Raw genomic sequence first — 22,033 nt, forward strand, 5'->3', positions numbered from 1 at the left:
CTTTATATTCACCAAATACTGCTACTACTTTTGGAATATGAAATTGCTAAAGATTGGTACCTGTAATTTAAATGAGACCAATTAATTTATGGGGAAAAGGAAGCCCGCACAAGCGCCCAACTGCAGCTGGTGAAGATTATGAGTCTAGACCCAGTAGACCCCACTGTCAATGTGACATGGTGCAAAATTATCCAGATCAAAATCCAAAAGATCTAGTGAAGTGAATCCTCTTCAAATTCGAAGAATCCAAAACAAGTTACCAAGAATATAAGCAATACATAGCACCAGATTTTCTTTCACAGAATTCTTTTTTTTTTTTTTCCCCTTCTTCCTTTCCTCCCTTGGGTTCTTCGGCAGGGTTACTGCAATAATACATACAGATGATTCTCAACCCTTGATTAGATTATGATAGTTCAAACAAATGGGGCCTCCTATTTCCAAGAGAATTCTTATATACATTCCTCTGCCGATTATATTAGTGTAGATACTTTTGTCGCATTTGATACAACTGCGCTGTGGATATTTGGCCTCCAACCTCCTCGAATTCCATGAAATCCTTCAGCATTTGATCTGCTCTTGTTTGCAGCTTCTGGAGCATTACAGGGACTGTCAAGGTATTTAGTAACCTATATATGTAAGACCAAAAGAAAAGGATTAAGACCAAAAACCCCCTAGCTTGGACTTCTCCGACTGACTGCCCCCTTCCAAACCACCCCTCACGTTTTGGTGGCTGCTCCTCGTATGAGGGGAAATGTAGTGAACACATTAATATTTTTCTAATTCTACTTCTACCCCTCTTCACAAGCCGATTTCTGTGATAATTCATCTGATTTTGACGGCGCCTCATCATTACACATGGTATTGCTGTGCATTAATCTAGACCATTCAAATCGTTAATCTAACTAGTGATAGAAATCACACCAAGAATATGATTGTAACTGTTTATTTTCCATTGTAATATAGACCACTCACTATTTTACTTTTAACAATCTACCTTGATAGCCATAAAATGAATGGTTACGGCTACTTTATTTTCAGATATATGGCCCTTGATAGAGTGGAATGACACAGGGATTCATGCACCCGACCCCAATTAGTTGGGATAAGGTTTGGATGATGATGATATGCTGTTCTGTCCAAAAGGCGCCCCACAATTTTAGATGGTCTAGATAGAGCTTCATGCGTGCGACATGTGAGAAGGATGATCATGGGTGAACCACAAGTTGGTTGCCTCATTGCAAACTCATTGACTAAAGGTACAATAGTACACCAGTTCCACAAAAGGCATAATGCGCTCGAACTCTGTGGGACCCACCACAGTGTATGTGGAATGCACTCCATCCATCAGGCGAGAACCCTTAATTTCACCCTTCATACAAAAATATCGGCCCAATATAAAACTCATATTGGCCAAACTAGTGGCAACAATGTAAAATTATGCCTAGAATTCTTTAACTTCACATGATGTGGCCCGCCTGAGTTTTGGATTGGGAGGATTTTTGTATATATGCTTCAGCTTATGAGCCACACTTTTTTTTTTTTGAAACGACGATAACAAATTTTATTAGAAAAAAGCTAAAGGCTAAAAAAACAAAGAGAGAGAGAGAGAAAAAAAACAAACAGAGAGAATAGAAATTACAACTCGAACCAGCACACTGGAAACTGGTCAGCAACTAAAATATTAGCTGAATGCACCCATTCTATAACATTTTGTGTAGCCCTTTTGAGAACTACTGGAGGACTACGCCTACAATTTTAAAACATCGGCTATATCTTTTCAGCCAAATGCTCCACAGCCCAGCTAATAAACATAAGAACCAAACACGTTTCGCGACTTTACTTTTGACCCCTCTGTGCCACGCCAGGAGTTGGTCAACTGAAGTTGGGAAAACCCATTGGATACAGAACAGGGAAAGGAAGCCGCTCCAAATCGAAAAAGTGAAAGGACAATGAATGAATAAATGGTCCACAGACTCCACATTTTTGTAGCATAGCAAGCATACATTTGAAATTATCATTCCATGCCTTCTTAAGTTCCCCTGCTCCCCCCCCCCCCCGGAAACTCCTCCATCTCTTCATCATTTAGGTTTCTTCTGCATGGGGGAGCCCAAAGTGCTTCTTCACCTTGAATGGAAAAACACTTTTCTACCAACACATTCGCATGTATGGCAATACTTGCCAGGCGAGGAAATAAAACATTTAAACTTTGATTCCCAACCCACACATCTGACCAACACCTTCCTCAATGCCGAACCTCCAAACCCACTTTCCCAACAATGCTTTGTTCATTACCTCAAGATTGCACAGTCCTGCACCTCCTTGAGACATTGGTTTGCACACTTCTTCCCAATTAAGAAGGTGAAATTTATGGTTATCTTCGGAGTCTTTCCATAAAAAATCCCGTTTGATCTTGTCTTGTTTAGCCAACACTGATTTTGGACATTTGAATATGGACATAAAGTAAACTGGAAGATTGGTCATTGCCGACTTAATCGGTAAGAGCCTGCCATCCAAAGAAAGATGTCTACCCCTCCATGATGAAAGTTTTCTCAGGAACAATAGGGAAGCCCCATATATGAAGATGGGAAGGAACTAGGCCTACATCCGAACCACACTGCTAAACCATTATTCTCTTCCGCTGATAAACCCACCCCCAACATTTCACTTTTGGCCATATTGACTTTTAATCTTGAGATAACCTTGAAACAATGAATTATTGTCCAAATGTTATCTACTTTCCCTTTGTCTGCTTTGCATAAGAGTAGTGTGTCATCCGCGAATTGCAAATGAGAGATTCGTAACTGTGAGTTGTCTGCCTGGAAACCATCTATTAGATCCACTAGCTCCCCTTCTAACATCCTCCCAAAAGCCTCCATCATCACCACAAACAAGTAGGGAGATAGCGGATCACCTTGTCGCAACCCTCTAGAAGATGAAAAATATCCCTTCGGAGAACCGTTAACCATAATTGAGAATTTTGCCGATCGAATACATACTTGCATCCAATTCCTCCATTTGACACCGCACCCCAACCACATTAGCATATAGTCAAGAAATTCCCACTCCACATGATCGTATGCCTTCTCCATGTCTAACTTGCAAATAATTCCCTTCTTTCCTTTCCTTTTATAGGAGTTAATACATTCGTGGGCAATGAGAGCACTATCCGATATTTGTCTACCCTTCATAAATGCCCCTTGAGCGTTGGAGAACATCTCGCTTAGAAACAAGCTAAATCTAGAAGCCAAGATCTTTGCCAAAATCTTATACGGACCCCCAAGAAGATTGATGGACCTATAGTCCTTTAACGATTCTGCCCCTTCTTTCTTAGGAATTAGAACAATAAAAGTCTCCACAAATTTTGTAGATAAGTGACCTGATTCGAAAAATTCGTCAATAAAGCTGACCAAATCGTGTTTAATCATGCTCTAAAACTTGATGAACAGGTTTGATGAAAGATAAACACCGTGGTGGCCCCACATACAAACCTATGTTTGGTGTCCAATCCCTATTGTTCCCATGTGGTGTGGCCCATTTGAATTGTCTCTCTAACTGATGTTTGGCCCCAAGGCCCTGCATTGAGGAGGGCACCTGATGGATGAAGTGCATGTAACACATAACGTGGTGGGCCCACACTAGCATAAAACAGGAGCCATAGAGGATTACACTCCTCTTATGGGCCCAAAGTCATATGTGTTGGACTTGCGGGCAGGGTGTCCCACGCAAGTTTCCCTCCGTATACCCTCTTTCCAGTTTCTCTTGGATGTTTAAGTTGAATTCAAAATTTTAAATTTAGATATAAATTCAAAATTGAATTATATTATAGATGAGCTTGGGATAGGGTGAGGTTGGATGAGACCAAATAACTTCCAACTTCATCCAAACTCCCTAACCATTCCCGTCCCATTCAAAGTCATCTATTATCTCACACACACACACACACACACACACACACACACACAGAGAGAGAGAGAGAGAGAGAGAGAGAGAGAGAGAGATTTTGTCCATCTGGCCCATTCCTTATACGATCCAAGCCATTGATCATAATATGGGGCCATCTTAACCGTAGAATCAAATTGGTGATCAGACCTCTCTGCTCCCGTAGTGGTTAGGCAGATCACCGGATGTGTACTGTTCATCTTCGAATTTTTACAAAAGTCCCAAGATCGTGTATCTTGCTGGATCTTGTGAGCCCACCCATCTGGGCTGTCTTTCAATATGTTAGTTCTCCACTTTTGAAAAACGACGATGACTAATCATCAAAGGGGGCATTGATGTGCAACTATCCAAACCATCAAAACTGTGGTTTCAATTGTGAATAGAGCAAATCTCTAAAAGTATATTGAACAAGAAATCCTAACCACCCAATTAATGGCTATCAAATGGATGGTTAAAAGTTAAATATTCAGTAGTCCAAATTAGAAGGGAAAATTTAGATGGTTAAATACACTCTTTACATAGTTCAGCCATTAGATGGTTTGGATATTAGCTTACAACTATGTTATGTGTATGTTTGAAGAGTCACAATTATTTTTAAAATGGTGCAAAACAAACAAAGAAGCCCGTTCCTTTTTTGTGTAAGCAAGTGTGCTTGTAAAGTGCATCGCAATTGCACTCAATAGCCTATGTGTCAAACTACAACATCCAAGGCACTCACTTGGTAGGGTTCATCATGACCACACATGGGAGTACAAATCAAGTTGGTCACTCATCTCCTAGGCCACGCACATACATTGGCGCGTTTAACAATCCTTTTAACAGCCTCCTTTTTTTTTTTTCTTTTTTTTTTTTGCATATGTTGGCCGCAACTTGTTTGGAACAGCTAATTTTCTTCCCTGGCCCATGAACCTACATTTTTTTACCACCTGATGAGCAACTTGGATCTTGCATGCCGGCATGGGGAGGTATTGGTGCATGAGCAGGTGCACTCAAGCCAGTGCGTGCCTTTGGAATCTCTCAAGGAGAGAAGGAGACAGAGACAACAAGAGAATAGAAGGGTATATGGGAAATTGGGAATAATAGAGAAATGAATGGATGTGGATCATTTATTTATTTATTACTTTGATTGCAAGGGATGGTAAAGATGGGTTTTCTAAGAAGAGGGTTAGCTGGAATGCAAATATGAAGATGGACTAGTTGTGACGCGCGCCCCCACACACACACACACAAAAGGAAAAAAAGAAAAGAAAAGAAGAAGGAGAGCAGCAAATGAAGTACCCGTTCTCATTATCCTTTCCTTTGCATATTGCAGTCCGATAGATGTTTTGTAACTGCACTCCAAGCTGAAAATACATGCCTTGTGTAAAATTCTAAGATGCCTATTTCATTTGGTTTTCAAAGAAAATGAGGATGTTACCTGGTATGCGTGGGAAGTCTGGCTCTACACCATTTCCATTGATGTCCATGTGATTTGGTGTGACGTACTTACCAACAGTTACAACCACGCCAGATCCATCATGAAGTTCAAAAACAGATTGTATCAAGCCCTGACAAGAGTATTGAATATAAAAATGAGCTTGACTTATAAATTCCCAATGGAAGAATGGAGTTTGTGTTCCCAAATCTTTTACTGTCCATTGGCAGTGGATGGGATCCATGTCAGCACTCAAAACAGGACTGCAACCCATTTCTCAAGATGGATGTGAGTACCATTTTGAATGTGCATGCTGATTCCCATCCTTGGCTCCAAGCATCAAACAGAAGTTGAGAGGTTTGGGAATATGCACAAAGCATACCAGGAAAAAAAAAAAAAAAAACACACAGAGGGAGGGAGGGAGATTTGGAGTTCTGAATTCAGAGGGAATTCATAACTTTTCCTCATTCAAACCTTGCCAAAAGTCCTGTCTCCCACAAGAACAGCTCTACAATTATCATGAAGCGCTGTTGCAACCTGAAAAACAAGTCTGCTTACAATAGTAACATGGTGAAAATCATAATATAGTTACAGGAAGAGGAAGAGCTGAGCTGCTCACAATTTCGCTAGCACTTGCTGTTCTATTGTTCACTAGAACCTGGATGTGAAGGAGACTGATTAGATTTAACAAGGAAAACAGGGTGAAGGTTGGTTGAAAAGGGCAAAAAAACAATTATAACTGTATAGGGGGGGGGGGGGGGGGGGAGAGAATATTGTTCATATCAATAGACAGGCTATGACAATTTAAAAAACAAAAACCCACATTTTACTTTTTGATGGAAAATTATTAGATGATGGTCAAAATAAATGTAAGCATACAATAGCAGGAGCTGTGACCAAAGGTGCATTTTCCGCAACAATAGTTCTTTGGAACTGGGGATCCCTTCCAACAGTATAAGTGACCTGTATTACCAGAAGAAAATGAGACAATTTCAATGGCATATGTAGTGAAACAATCATATGTTTCAATAACTGTAATTGCCACAGTGTATTTAAGTGATAGATTTGCAATAAATACTGAGAAACGACAAGGAAACAAGATACTGTATACTTCACAAACTTGTATGGCATGCAAACCATTTTCAAATGGCCATACTTGAATTCTTCTTACTCTTGATTTTCACATTAACTTGTCCTAATGGTCAATACGGATCCATTTAAGCAATTTACCACACATATATTCCAATTCATACAACTGGAAATACATTATAGTAATATATGAACATGATATCATTAAGCATATTACATAAATTCACATGCTTTTTTCTTTTGGAAGAAATATCTGCAGTGTACACATTATATTGAATTATTATAAATGCCATGGTTGGTTCTAGAGCGGGGTAAAAGAGGAAGGTCAATGTCCTGCGATCAGCTGACCATAAAAATTTTGCTAAACTGTCATTTAGAAGCAACCCCTAAATTGTCGAGAGAGGGTATGATGATATGAATAATTTGTACTGCATTATTCTGGTGGGTAAGATGGCTTTCGGATATAAAAAATAAGCATGGTTTTTAAAAGGTTTTTTCATATTCAACACAGCTTCTGACATGGATAGGGCAATTTCCTTGAGAATATAACATACAGAACAGTCCAAAACATCACAAAAGTTGTGGGGTGCAAATATGCATCTAAGAAGTTAATATCTTTTAACAACTTCATACCGTGTCCCCTTCATTTAAAAAGAGCTTAGCAGCCTCAATGCCAGCCTGAGATAAGCAAAACAGTACCATCAAACTCACAAATCTAAAATGGTATATCATATCAAATTAAACAGAAGAAATGCATCATAAGATGTAAGAAAGAAAAATCCTTAACGATAATGCGGGATATAAAATATCTTCCAAGCATATTAGAACTTAGTTCTGTAAAAGCCTTAGGAACAGTAATGCCCTTTTGTCTTTGGTGTTTTTCTTTCTTCTTCCCCCTTGAGATACATGGCATTTGCAGATTTGAGTTCAAAATAGACAAACAGACTTCATGCATGAGTTCTCTATTCTTCTAGAGCATAAGCACAGACTAAGGGAGAACCTCAGGATCTAAAACACAGAAGATTTGAGAGGGAAGATCCTGAGCAAAATCTATTTATTTTACAATCATTCTTTTCCAAACTAATGCATCATTCTTTGCGCGATTTGATTTCATTAGTTGGATCGAACTAGACCTTGTTGATCAGACAACTGAACTTAAATTGCAGTAAAAGAAACATAAAGTAACAAATATTTGGATGTGAGGGAGAGGGAAAGGAGAAGGAATGAGTGCGAGGATAAGGGTTCTTAGACAACAAGGGCATCAGGTTCAAAGTCTTTAGCTACTTCAATTGGACAGATCTTCATTTCACCTCTACTTCCATTGCCTTGCTAGTGACAGAGGCTATGTTACAAATGTAATAATATCAGAATGAAAAGATAAGCCTATAATGTACTTAGACGTGAGAGGGAACTTCTTCATGAGGGTTGTCATAAAGGAAACACTAATCTTTCATTAGATTGCCTAACCCCATGAATAAGATCCAAACTCTGCCTCATTTTTTTTTTTTTAAACTTCAATTTCCTTCATGTCAGTCATATCCTTGATTTTCCCTAAAGCCATTGACATTTTCTGGGCTAAGACAGTTTAGATTTGTGTCACTCCTGGTTTAGTCCATTGTTGTAACCGCTAATATAATGAGTACCATTCAAGCAAGGTGTCCTATAGCAGTAACAGTGGGTGTGAATAGGTGTAACGACTGATACGGGAGGCATAACAGCCAATATGCCCCTGTATCAGTTGAAAGAAAAAAAAAAAAATTTGATTAAAAAAAATTGGAAAATATCTAGAAAATTCGAAAATTTATAAATATTCCAAATCCGCATTTCATTTATAATTTTGAACATGTTTATGGTAGTGTAACGGTCCGGTCTTTGGTGAGAATGTTGTATCGGGCTGTCTGATGAATTTATAAGCCTAATAATTGGGAATTAATTGAAAATCTTTTATATTTAATTATTTAGCTATATAATATCAATATAAATTTATTAGAATGAATGTAATACTAAAACATCTCATATTTGCTGTTTAACTATTGTTTATAGTATTAGTGCATTACATACCTCATGACTCATGCACATTTCAATTCAACATACAGAGACTAGGGACTTTTGTGACCTATTATTGATTCACATTCCTAACAATTTGATATCATTTCCCTCAATAGATTTTAGGAAAAAAAAAAATTGAAATTAGAATCGGGGAAATAATATTGCCGATTTTGGGTTGATTTAGCGAACCATTCAATGTCCTAAATTAGCCTCAAATTCATGCAATCTATTGGTACTTATCCCACTAATGGATTGGTGGACATTTATTGGACAGTGAATGAAAAAATATCGAATGGTCCCATTTCAAAAAACAAGTGTCTGCAAATTAATGGTGAAAATCATTCAAATAATTTAATTTTCGGACTGTGACTTAGTAACAACAGTCCCATAATGTAATTAATTAATTTTGACTTAATATATGCTCATGCACAATATGTTGGGGTCATGTACATGGGTGCCACCTCGATGTATGTATTGTATATCCCTGCCGTCCATCTATTTTACCAACTCATTTTATGGCATGGTTAAAAAATGAGGCAAATCCAGATCTTAGATGGACCACCAGTGGATGAGGCCATGAATGTGGGGCCCACCTCAATGTATTTTTATATGCATGCCGTTAATTTGTTTTGCCAACTCATTTTAAGCATGGTCCCAAAAATCAGGCTGATCTAAATCTCGGGTGGACCATATTGAGTGATGCCTTGAATGTGAAGCCCACCCCACCTCGACGCATTTGTTGTATATCCATGCTAGCCATCCTTTTTGCCAACTCATTTTAGGCATGGGCCAAAAAATGAAGTAAATCCAAATCTTAGGAGGACCACAGTGGGGATTGAATTCCGACCATTAAAAACTTCTTAAGAGCAAAAGATGTTTTAGATCAAGCTGCTATTTGTGTTTTCCCTTCATCCAGGTCTATGTGACCTTATCAACAAGTTCGATGGCAAATAAACATTACTATGGGCGTCAAGAAGTTTTTTAGCGGTGGGCATTCAATCCTTACTGTGTGGTCCACTTGAGATTTGGATCTACTTCATTTTAGGGACCATGCCTTAAAATGAACTAAAAAAATTTGATGGATGGCATAGATATACAATACATAAATCAAGGTGGGCCCCATGCACCGAAACAGTGCATGTGCACTAAGCGGCGTTTGCCAGAGTATTAAAAAAAGGATCGAGTGCGTGGCTGTGAAATAGCCACGCCATCTATTCGTTTTGAGAGAGAGAGAGAGAGAGAGAGAGAGAGAGAGAGAGAGAGAGAGAGAGGGAGTGAGAGAGAGAGAGGGAGTGCAGAGGGGAAAGAAGAAGAAGTAGAAGCTGCAGGCCGCGGTAACTACCGCATCTACCGGCGGCAGCGCTGCAACAGTATATGAAGAAGAAGAAGAGGAAGAAAAAGAGGACTTTTTTTGTTTTGTTTTCTTTTAGGGTTACTGTGCATAACGACTATTATGAGGACCGTAGCGCCCGTTACAGCCCCGTAATGGCCTTTGCGATTCTTCTTTTTTTTTTCTTCTTTTTTCTATTTTCTTTCAAGGTTACTGTGCCGTGCGTAACGACTATTACAGGAATCGTAACAGCCGTTGCAATTCTTTTTCTGGACCCCGTAGTTTCAGCCCCATATTGCATAATGGTAACCGCCATTACCATTACGTGTTAGCTGTTATGGTCAATACATAACCGATTTGGCACACCATGCATTCAGGAAAAGAAAAATCTCATCATCTATGATATTTAGTATTTAAAATAAGACCAATCCAACTAATATTAAGTGAAGTGCCTAGTCTATATTAGTAGAAAATACTCAATTGTTATATGATCATCATCACCACCATCTAAGACTTATCCTTAATTGGGGTCGGCTACATGAAACCTATTCCGTTTGGGGGGTGTTTGATGTTTCAAATCCCTCTGTAAATGCAAGGAAATAAGTCTTTATTACCAATGTTCACAGTATCGGTATCACGTTACAGATCGCACCCATGGGATACATATACATATTGGTTATTGCATGGGATATATGGTTTGTACCGGGTAATGTATAGCACTTTTTAGGACACATGGGGAAACATTGAGAAATTGGTTGAATTTTTCAATGAAACTTCAGGAATTGTTAAAAAAAAGAAAAAAAAAAAAAGACCTTAATACACACTTTTAAACCATGACATCTAAAAAAAAAGGGTGCAAATAATAGGTTTCCTTTGTATAGGGTCCTAAGCTATGCGCTATTTGACTAAACTAGTGCAACTATATTCAAAGTGAATTCATAACATTTATAAATGTACGAAGACATTTATGAGAACATAACCAATTCATTCAAAGGCAAAAGAAGAAATCACCACACACCTTTAAAATTTCACATTTATTAATTATTTTTTAAATAAATATATAATTATATTTTCGGAAAAAAATCATCAGACACCTTTAAATGCTCAGAAAATGCAGAAAATTGACTGCTAGTAGAAAATAATTTTTGGAAAAAAAATATTTCTAAATTTTTTATTAAAAATATTGTTTAATTCAAAAAAATATTTAAAAAAATACACGAACTAGTAGATCATGCCTCATACATATTTGATTTCATGTTTGAAGTGTAAGATTACAACAAATTTGGGAGAAATTTAGAAAATTTCCCCAAATCGGACCTACACTTAAATCTCGAAATTAGAGTGTATGTGATCATCATTTCATCAAACACTCCTAAATACTTTGAAAGTTGACTCAATTGACTGCTACTGGGAGTGAAATTTTGATTTTATTTATTTATTTATATTTTTACAATTGTTTATTCATTTTTAATTAAATTTTTTTTTTTTTCCAAAATTTCACAAAAACATCATAAATCAGTGGATCATGCCTCATACTTGTTTCATTTCGTGTTTGAAGTATACGATTGCAAGCAATTTAGGAGAAATTGGGAAATTTTTGAATTTTCCCCAAAATTTCCCAAATCGGATCACCTACCCTCGAACCTCGAAATTGAAGGTTGAAATCGTTGATTTTTCATGTAAAATATGAAGAATTAAGGACTTCTTATGATTTCACATTGATTTTAAATGATTTAAACAAAAAAAGAAAAAGAAAAAGGATCAAAACATAAAATAACTCACCTGTTGGGAAACAGCCCCAAATGTAAGAAAATCTTGATTATGATTTCAAATGTAGGATTTTCTCCCAAATCCAAGCAAAGGATGGACTGAAAAATGTGAGCAAAATAAGATTTCAGGGGGTTTTCCCTTGCCGTTCTTAGAATGTATCGACTATATCTGTCGATATCGACAAGTATCATTGATACCAAGAAATTTTGCAAAAGGAAAAGTTGCGAACATCGCGATACCGTGCAATATTTCGAGCGATAGGCATGATTGTTCATTTTCAGCTGTATTCCAGAGATGTTTCGTATCCCTGGAGTGTGATATCAATAATATCGGCCGATGGTATCGATACTGCAAACATTGGTTATTTTACAGGTGTTTGCCAAGATACGGAGATCAGCGAGTATTTCCTCCTTGGAAATCGGTCCAGAAATGGCTGACTTAAATTTGTGGCCCCACCGTGATGTATGTGACCTATCCACGCCGTCCATCCATTTTACCGTAACATTTTAAGGCAGGAGCCAAAAAAATGAGGCAGATCCGAAGCTCAAGTGGACCACAACACAGGAAATAGCGGGACTAAAGATATCCACCGTTGAAAGCTATTTCCTTCCTAGGACCCACATTGATGTTTGTTTTTTATCTAACCTTTTTATTAGGATACAACGATGTAGATAAAGGGAAAACACAAATATCAGCTTCATCTAAAACTTCTGGGGCCGCCAAGAAGTTTTCAACGGTAGGCGTTCAAATCCCACTGTTTGCTGTGGTGTAGTCCACTAGAGCTTTGGATTTGCCTCATTTTTAGGCTCGTGGCCCAAAATGAGCTTGTGGAAGGGATGGATGGCGTGGATAAGTCACAGGAAATAGCAGTCCTAAAGACGTCCATCGTTGAAAGCTATTTCCTTCCTAGGGCCCACATTGATGTTTGTTTTTCATCTAACCTATTCAAAAGGATAAAAAGTCATAGATAAAGGGAAAACACAAATATCAGCTTCATCTAAAACTTCTGGGCCCCCCAAGAAGTTTTCAAAGGTAGTTGTTCAAATCCCACTTTTTGCTGTGGTGTAGTCCACTAGAGATTTGGATTTGCCTCATTTTTCAGCTCAGGCCCAAAATGAGCTTGTGGAAGGGATGGACGGTGTGGATAAGTCACATACATAAGAGTGGCCTGTTTTATATTTTCCACCTCGGGTTTACAAACAGAAGATGTTCAAATAGTCGTGCCTGTCAATGTCACGTCGGGAACACTGTTGGGATTACAAAGGTAAATAATCATTACCTATTTATGGGCATCTACAAAAGGGTTTGAAAAATCAAACACCCCCTTGGATTCATGATGGAAGTTATGGCATAAGTTTGACACCTGACGCCACCCTCCTCTATCCGGATTGGGGACCGGCAATGAGAGCACAAAAACTCTAATAGACTATTACATTAGGTAGATTACAATCAATGACTTTTCAAGAGTTATATGATCTACTATACATTTTCTAGAGAGTACAGGATTACATCTTCCTCTCTGTGTAAGCATGATAACATATCATCATGCCAATTTGAAAAGTGCAACCTGCTTTTGACTGCTGCTGCAGTCAGTAACTACAAATAAAAGCACCCGTGCTGGTGCTATGGAAGCCCTATAAAGTAGAAGCAACTAGAGTTTTATTTTACTTTTTTGGTGAATGCCAACATCCAATTTTATTGTAAACCCTCACTTATGGCTAATGCCTTTGAGCTACATTGCTTACTTTGTAGAAATTGACTGATTTCAATGTTCAAGTGACAAGCTGATACTGATACCAGGAAATGAGGTAATGTAAAATGAGTTTTAAGTCAGCAAAGGCATTCTTGTAGAAAGAGACATGCAAGAGGTTTGGATACTAGACAAACCTGCACTAGTCCGCCAAGATTATCTCTAAGATCCAAAACAAAATAGGAGGCACCAGAATCTTGAAGATGCTTCATCGCTGAAAACAAATAATCAGTATTGCCTCTTGTATTACTGCAAGGCTAATGGAATAATGCACTTCAAGCATAAGATGATAAAAACGGTAAATGTAACAAGGTGAACAAAGGCAAAGGAAATTACCCAAACACATCAAATATCAGAGAAACAAGAATGTTATAAAATAGTGAAAATAAGATATGAGGGGGAAAAAAAATATATATATCTTTTCCCAAAACTGAACTTAGACACCCTAGTTTGAAGGGGAATATGAGACAAACATGTTCTCTAAACTGGTGAATCCCCTTGCTACTCAGTTGAATCAGAGGTTCTACACCCCAAAAATTAAAATTTTCTTCACCAAGGATAACTATACAAGGAACATATGCAATGTGATCCTTTTGAATTCCGAAAATAAGGAGTTTGCAGAAGCAAACCATGGCATCCCACAAAAATACTACGAGTTTTGGTGATTGGCCATTTTCCAATGTACGTTACTAGGTTAGTGCGGGGGCATTTTCACACCAGGCTCGAGTGGGGTAGCCTGTGTGAAGGGGGGGTACACTTGGGGTGGGTAGCCCATGTGAAGCGGGTAGCTCGTGTGAGGCGAGACCTATGTAAAGTGGGGCCCACGATGAGGATTCGGATGAGGGTCTGACCTGGGCTATGACATAAAGGGATTGATTTGCCATGCTCTATCAGTTCGAACTTTTAGAGAAAGTGGTTAGTTGTCTTGTGTCATAGGTATTCTAGTCCAATTTGTAGTAAGGGGAAAGAGAATATCTATAAATAAATAAATAAGAGCCATACTCTTCTTCTCCCCATACTCCCAAGTCAAAAGAAAGAGCCATCACTTGCAGGAGGTCATCCAAACTCTTCTACTCTTCTCGCTCAAACTAGCAAATCCAATTATAGATAATAATAATATGGGACCATTTGGTGATTGCAGGTCAAATATATACTAAGTTGAGATTATCCTAGCAGTTGTCATCCTGTCACTGAAACCTGCCCATCCAATCATTAGATTTAATAAAGCAAATTTCCTTCAAGTTGCCAGTTGCCACGTCCAAAGGATGCAACAAAATTCGTGTGGCCTCTTAACAAAAGCTTTTAATAGTTTTTATACGCAAATGTAGGTCTTATGCAATTACATATATCTCACAAGTGTTACTGCCAATGAACTCATCTATGAACTTATACCAGAACTTAACTTAGACCTATATGCTCGGATATCACTCTTTTCATTCAAAGAAAATTACTGGCAGAATCAAAAGAAACGTCTTGAATGGTAAGAAAGAAACTAGTGAGTCTCATGTTGAAATGTACCGATAACCAAATCTTTTCTCGCCAACGCATTGAACTCTTTCAAACGTATGTATCCAACTGAAGCAGCTCCATTTTCCACCGGTTCTAAGCGGTAGAATACTGGGGTTCGTGCAGTAATTTGCCTCTGGACTTTAAAAGATTGAACTGGTCCACAATTTCCATGTTTAACCTACAAGCATCTATATTTAGTTGGGGAAACAATAAAACTCAATCTGAAAGTACCATGTTAATACACCATATTTGCAACATGATTTAATGGTATAACCTCAATAGTCACAAATGTTTCCTTAGGACCTTGCAGCAAAGATGATACTTCAAAGGCTGATTTCCCCTTGATTTCCACGCCATTAACGGATAAGACCTCATCCCCCTACCAAGTGAGCAGAGAATGCACAGAAATAAATTTAAAATGTTTATTTGCAAATATATCATCGCAATAATGTCACCAACCAAAACTGTTCAAAACAGTAGCAGTGGTAATATCAGCAGAAAAACAACCAAAACTCTACAAGTGTATCATTTAGAAGATAATGAAAATCTAGAGCACATGTGCCACCTTCCCTGTAGTAGCAAAAATAAGAAAATGTATTTTACTGCTTATTTTTATTTTTATTTTATTTTTGAGATGCTCTCATAGGGCTGTACATGAACCGAGTTAGCTCAGTTGGCTCGCTTGACTCAACTCGAAAAAGATCGATTCAACTCAGTTCGAAACGGAGTTCAAGCTTAGTTGAGCTGATTTTTTGAGCTCGAAAAAATTTCGAACTGAGTTCGAGCTTGCCCAAGCTCGACTCGACTCGGATTGAACCCCAACTTGAATCGAACTAGTTCGGTGACTCGGTTATTTTGATATTGATGTTGCTCACCAAGTGTTTGATGAAATGACTCAACGAAGTGTCAGCTAGTGGCGAGGAAGGTATGGATATGAAACAAATACCCTTGTGTCTTGATTTTGATCTTGACTACTGAGTGTTTGAAGAAATACCTGTAAAACCGCTGCTGCTGTTTTACATACAGTGAGAAATTGAAGGTGCACTCCATGTGTTTGTCAAAACGCTGCACAGGCGAACTCGGCTCAATCTTGGCTCGAACTGGCCCGAGCTGCTGACCGAACCGAGCCGAACTAGCCAATTAGGCTCGAGGACTGAGCCGAGCCGAGTTCAAGCTGGGGTCAGCTAGTGGCTGAGCCAAGCCGAGCTGTGCCAAGCTCGACTCGGTTTGACTCGTGTACACCTCTATCTCATGCAATGGAATCTGGTTCTGACACAGTACTTGAATGGATATTGATTTCCATATCAAAACTATTTAGATTGAAGACAGATTTCTCAGAGAACGGTAACTGAGAATTTGTCAAAACTATTCCAAGATCTCATCCCTACCCAATGACACGTAATTAACGATGGGTAAACAACTTAATGTAGGAACCATAGGCAAAACAGTAAGATAAATACAGTCCAGTACTAGTCACAAACAGTCTAGGCAACAACGGTAAAGAAATTCAACTTGAGCCACAAATAGCCGACTGAAGCAATGCCAATAAAACCAGAAAAGAAAGCAGACTGGGAAATAAACCATCCTATCACTACCTTGGTCAGAAATGCACTGGTAATCTAGAAAGCGATTAACCTAGTCACTGTTTCCTGCACGACAAAACCTATTCTAGGTCAACATCTAAAGATATTATTCTCCCATTAGCCAGAATTTTCATATCTCATTCATGATGCAAGCAGGACCTACTCATAGTAACAGTTGCACTAAAATATGTATGTTATTCACAACTCATTCCACATTGGAAGATTACAACATGGTAACATCTCAACCCCATATTCTCTCTCCAGAGAGTTCATTAAACCATGGACAGATCTCAACCCTTAATCCAAGTGTCCAACTTAATGCAAGGATCACAATGGAAGCCCCTTCCCTCCAAAATCACCCACCACAGGGAGAAATAAGGAAAGACAACAAAGCCAAAAACAACACGTTTTACCCCTTTGGAACTTTCCATCCTAACTTAATTTTGAACATCTTTATACCATGTGGTGAACATGTTTATTGATTTTAGTGTTGAAAAACATTATGCAATAAAATATATTTCCCAGGACACCATACATGTTATGATACTGTGCTGGAAAAATAGAACCCATTAAGTTTTCATTGATCAAAATGAAGTATCTATACATTCAATGCAAAACACCTAAAGTAATGATGCCCAAAGTAACACCCTTACAATTTACTACAATTGCAAGTACGGTAATGCCTTTATATGATAATGAAAACTAAGTATCACATACATGATTCTAAATTACCAATAAGTGTCACATAGATTTATAATCCAAATAAACATAATAAAACCGCATAAGGCCTGAGCCTACCTCATGGATACTTCCATACTAATTTAGTTCAATTCCATGAAGTCTTTGCCGACCCAAATAGATGGGAAAAGGCTATGATAATGATGATATAATAACAACTTAACAAAAGATCTCACCATAAATTTCTAGGATGTTGAGCATTTTTCAGGTGAGCTAATCTCCTCCCCTTCTTTGATGCATCTTGCTTCTTCTTCTTTTTTCCTTTTTCTTTTAAATGAAGTTATTACTTATCCAAAAGAACAGAAGGTTTGGGATGTCATTACAAAGTTTGCCTTGGGATTGTCTTGCTAGCTTAATTACAAACAACATATCCATGTTGGCAGTTACAAATCCACTTTGAAAGATTTCATCACATTTAAGTTAAGGTGAATAACCCAAACAAGCAAATGGTAAATATAACATGAAAAAAAAAATTCATCTTTTTGTCCCAAATTTAAGTGAAAGGAATATAAGAAGATCCCCATAAAAAGAATATATGGATCACATGTACCTGGATAGCAATTCAATAATGCCCCAGAGAAAGCTATCATTAGCATTGCTGGCAAACCGAGCAAGGCCAGAGAATGTATAGTTCCAGCCCATGAGCTAAGGACATGAGTCCAACCCTGACTGCCCAGCTGATGAGCTAACGAATCAGGCTCAGGCCAGGTCATGCTGGATACACCATCCAAACGCTCAACTGAACAATGTCCGATAGATCAGGTTGGGTTGGACATTTAGGCAGATGCAAGACAAGGTACAACCTATTTAGTTATCAGGTCTTAGACTCAGGCCCGCGTGCAACCCAAGAGGCTTGAGGCTCAGTCCAAATTCTGCCTAAAGCAAGCTGGACTTGCCCAGGACCAGCCCAACCCAGCCCAGCTGATTTGAAAGTTGCAACCCTAACTAGCATTGTTAGAAGAAAGGTAAGAGAACATTTATGGAAAAGCAGGCTATTTGAAACTTATAATGAATGGAAGCACATGATACTGAAAACGTGCAGAACTACTAATACAAAGGAGTACATACTCCAAAATGGAAAATTCATTATTACTATTAGTCAATCGTGATGACCCAAACAACAATCAAAGGAAAAAGCATGGAAATACAAAGAGGTATAAACTGAAAAAAGAAGAAGAAGAGTAGTATATGAAACAAAAAGAAAACAATTGGATAAGAAGTGAACGCAGCATACTCACTATACCTGTCTTACACCAGCAGAATGTGCAGGACCATCCAATATGATCCCTAATACTTTCACTTTGATAGCACCGTTGTCATCAGGAATTTCTCTAAGATTTACCCCAATCCCAGTCACATCATACCTAGCCATCTTCGAGAACTTTCATCGATGATGGAAGTAACACATGACAAGAAATAAGAAAAATGCAACTCTTGAAAGTAACATTGATATCAGTGGCAGAATAGTCAGATGTTAAAGGAAGATTTGCAACATTTGGCAAACATGAATGGTTAATGTTATCAGTAACAGTCTACAGTCAAGAAAGGGTAACTGGAAACAAAGTAGGACCAACAAAGTTGAAATATGAAAGAGGAATTTATCTGGAAGAGGAGACAGGTCAAAACGAAGGCATAAAAGCATATTAATTTGTGGGGGGGGGGGGGGGGGGTGTTGGGTTCAGAATTGACATTTCTGTGCTCACATTTTAAACAAGGCGTCTTTTCAAAAGTGAAAGAGGAAGCAATATAGGGCGGGGAGTGTCAAAATAGTACAGTTTACCAACTGAGCTATTCTTAGTTGGCATGCATAATTTAAGGCAATAGCCATTTCCACCAATGGCCATATATAGCAACATCCAAAAACACACTCTACACTACCCATGAATGGAATTGGAAAAGCTTGTGCATATACTCATACACTTAACAAATGAAGTGTCAGATGCATGTGGCATGCCAATAACGGAGTGGGTGGGTGCACTACATTTCAGAAGCGGAACTTCCAGTCACTTAGTGAAAATTACATGCTAATGTCATTTCTGTTTCCTGTCTCTGAAAATGGTGACAGGAATAGTTCCTGTCTTTTATGTTTGAAGATCCATCACAATAGCTAATCTGCGGCTGATAAGTGGTATTCTCACCAAATAACCATTTTCAGCAGCATGCCTTTTTTTAGAGCCTCAACTGATGTGCAATTCAAACACACCCAAAATGCCGCAATATCAAACATGCTACTTGCATGAAGTATAAATGTAGGGGTATATACATTAAAAGTGTTGCAATTTTCAGGCATATGCCAATCATTTCCGTTGCCTATCAGTAATATTTCGCTTATGAAAAAGTACCAGCATTAGAAAGAAGCCATGCAAGATTCTTGATATGGAAATTCTCCTCATTCACTACAAGGGTTAAAGATTCACAATAACTAGAATTTTGGACCCAGTAAAGAACAAAGCCATAATTTTTTAAAGAATATGTGAAGACCAATTCTTGTACAGTTTGAGAAGTGAATACAAGAACAATGTCATTTTCTTCAAAGATGAAGGTGCACTCTGTTCAACTAGGTAGTAATTTCAATGCACATCTTCGAATAATCAGTGATAGACTCCTCTCTGCCACCCATTACAAAAGCAATGACTATGTGAATATATGAAACTCCAAATCCACATCAAGAGAGCAAGTACCTCCGAGGGAGATAAGAACCGTGTGTATGGGTCGCCCAAACTAGCTAGCATCCTTCGGATGACATCATGAGCTTTAGATCTTGTTGGAATGGAGCTACTAAGAATATCTTCTCTCTTTTGCTAAGAATGGGGGAAAAACTTCTGGTATAAGCTAAAGAGTTTGAAAAATGCATTAGCATATTCAGTTAAGGGGAAATGATATAGTGGAGCCAGTTAAACCGTAATAAGGTAAGAGCACCAATCAGATAGGGCAAGTGGCATCTAAAAGTACTTTCCAAAAAAATCTGAAATTTTTCAAAAAGTACTTTTAGAATGCCACATGGCACTGATCAGTGCTCTACCTTACTGTGGTTCAACCGGCTCTATTGTATCATTTCCCTCTTAATCAAGATCCATTTGTGGAGCAGCGAGAATAACATAAGAACAAAACCAAGATTAATTATCAATAATTATGGGTACAAATTTGGGCATGGATATGGGGAGCAGGTATATGACTCACCATTTTCCACAACCAACTACATGAATCCAACGGACAACTGAATTTCGTTGGAAAATTGCTGTAAGTTTGGATAATAATGAATGTAAAATGAAAAAATATTGTCAAACTACATCCTACAAATACTGATGCAGTCCGGCACTGGCATCACTATCGTATCGTCCTGATAGTTGTACCCTAAGCATATTGCATAAACAACTAACTAAGCATTAAGCATTCTCGTTGACAATGTCACACGGACAGATAAAATGCAGTCTGCGTATGGAAGCACAAGTGGATCAGATCACAAACATTCAGTTTAATCAAGAAGAAAACAAAAACTAATGATGTTTCCTAGTATTAATTATGAGGAAGTAGCCCTCAGATGGCAGTTCCATTACTTTCAAACCCGAATAGAACGTAAAGCGGTTGTGATTTGGGATTGGGACCCCAAAAATGAATCCTTCGGAAGGTAATTATAATTTGCTGATTTTCACATTATTAGATTAGTTATTACAATTCAATCTGATGGTGCATCCAAATGTGCCCACGGTGAATACAAATCCATAACAGCACTATAGGGGCACCTTTCACCCCTTCCTTTTTTAATCTCACTTCCATTCTGAGGTTGTTATCTGGTCGTCATTCGGTGGCAAATCCAAATCACCCAAAATTTGGGGTACATCAAAATGTGCAAATACTCTAATTACCCAAGAAATGAAAGGACGCAACAAAAAAAAAAAAAAAGTTACATAGAAAATATCAAGTGGGTTGTTGCAATTCAAACTGAGAAACAGAGAAATGCATTCTATTTATAAAGAATTCAATCAGTAAACACTACACTAGAAGCACCCATCAGAAAAATGAACCTTAAAAACGTTTTGGAGCAGATGGGTATTTTACCAGCCACATATCAGGAGACCAGCGATGGCGACCGGCATCAAGGAAGCTGTCGTTGACAATTTCCCAAGCTTCCTCAACTATTCCTTCATTAGTAACCGACTCAGGAGCGACTTCTTCGACGACTCCTTCATCTTCTAGGCAGAACTGGGTAGTAGGTGATTGAAGGGATGGGGATTGAAGGGAAAGAGAGGGAGGAGGAGAAGCGAGGAGGAGACCAAAGGAAAGGGTCCCAGCAAGAGCATGAAATGCTAGTGTTTGGTGCCATTCAGGACTCCTTTGTGGGGAGTTGTGTTTGTAGGAGGAGATGATTGGAGGATAGGAAGGGAGTTGTCTTGCAGTTGCTACTCCCAGTTTGAGTGAGCAGCTGCAAAACAGAGCAACCATCATCACAACCAATTCTTCTGGAATGCGTACCTGTGGACTGCACTGCATACACAGGTCTAGTAGGACTGTTCATCTGTATGGGAACTTTAACATTCAACGGTTTGTTTCCTGCCAACGTGTCTCTTTTTTTAGCATCCGATCCGTGCAAAGGGTGCAACGCGTCAAGGATATCAAACATGGTAAAAATTAGGATGGTTCATTTGTCAGGAGAGCTACGCCTTCAAAATCAATGGACAGCCGGTGGTCCGACTCAATGTAGGTGTGTGGCCCACCTCATGAGTGGATTGTTCAATTTTTTGTTCCAGATTATCTTCATTATATGGCCCACTACTTTTATGGCTCAAGTATTCCGCAGAAGCGATACATTAGCAGAAATAAAAGCGTTGTATTTCAAAATGGCCGTACGCGCTTTGTGGATA

At 38.4% G+C, this 22,033-nt stretch overlaps 1 protein-coding gene across 5 annotated transcripts; it reads right to left on the bottom strand.

Moving 5' to 3' along the window:
* Positions 1-213: 213 nt before the first annotated feature.
* LOC131240777 (carboxyl-terminal-processing peptidase 1, chloroplastic) lies at positions 214-21,627 on the bottom strand. 5 transcript variants are annotated; one of them, XM_058239232.1, is made up of 13 exons: positions 21,231-21,627; positions 19,853-19,972; positions 18,415-18,552; positions 15,125-15,229; positions 14,860-15,028; positions 13,479-13,555; positions 7,076-7,120; positions 6,233-6,316; positions 5,973-6,011; positions 5,828-5,890; positions 5,357-5,486; positions 5,218-5,282; positions 214-626 (listed from the first exon to the last, which is right to left on the bottom strand). In XM_058239232.1, the coding sequence occupies exons 1-12, from the start codon at positions 21,615-21,617 to the stop codon at positions 5,227-5,229; spliced, it is 1,413 nt and encodes a 470-aa protein (XP_058095215.1). In that variant the 5' UTR covers positions 21,618-21,627; the 3' UTR covers positions 214-626; positions 5,218-5,226. The 5 variants fall into 5 exon arrangements, with proteins under 5 accessions (XP_058095215.1, XP_058095220.1, XP_058095218.1 ...); XM_058239237.1 differs by having other exon boundaries at positions 21,197-21,319; XM_058239235.1 differs by lacking the exon at positions 19,853-19,972.
* Positions 21,628-22,033: the final 406 nt, after the last annotated feature.

The sequence above is a fragment of the Magnolia sinica genome, chromosome 3 (genome assembly GCF_029962835.1).
Source record: "Magnolia sinica isolate HGM2019 chromosome 3, MsV1, whole genome shotgun sequence".
NCBI classification, from domain to species: Eukaryota; Viridiplantae; Streptophyta; class Magnoliopsida; order Magnoliales; family Magnoliaceae; genus Magnolia; species Magnolia sinica.

What these genes read in the sequence shown, in the direction of transcription:
- LOC131240777 (XM_058239232.1), bottom strand. Translation starts at nt 21,617, where the DNA reads ATGATGGTTGCTCTGTTTTGCAGCTGCTCACTCAAACTGGGAGTAGCA. An exon ending in ATTCTGCTGGTGTAAGACAG is followed by an intron (nt 15,230 to 18,414) that starts GTATAGTGAGTA and finishes CTCACTTGGTAG; the next exon opens with GGGGATGAGGTCTTATCCGT. An exon ending in TGGTCACAGCTCCTGCTATT is followed by an intron (nt 6,012 to 6,232) that starts GTATGCTTACAT and finishes CTTCACATCCAG; the next exon opens with GTTCTAGTGAACAATAGAAC.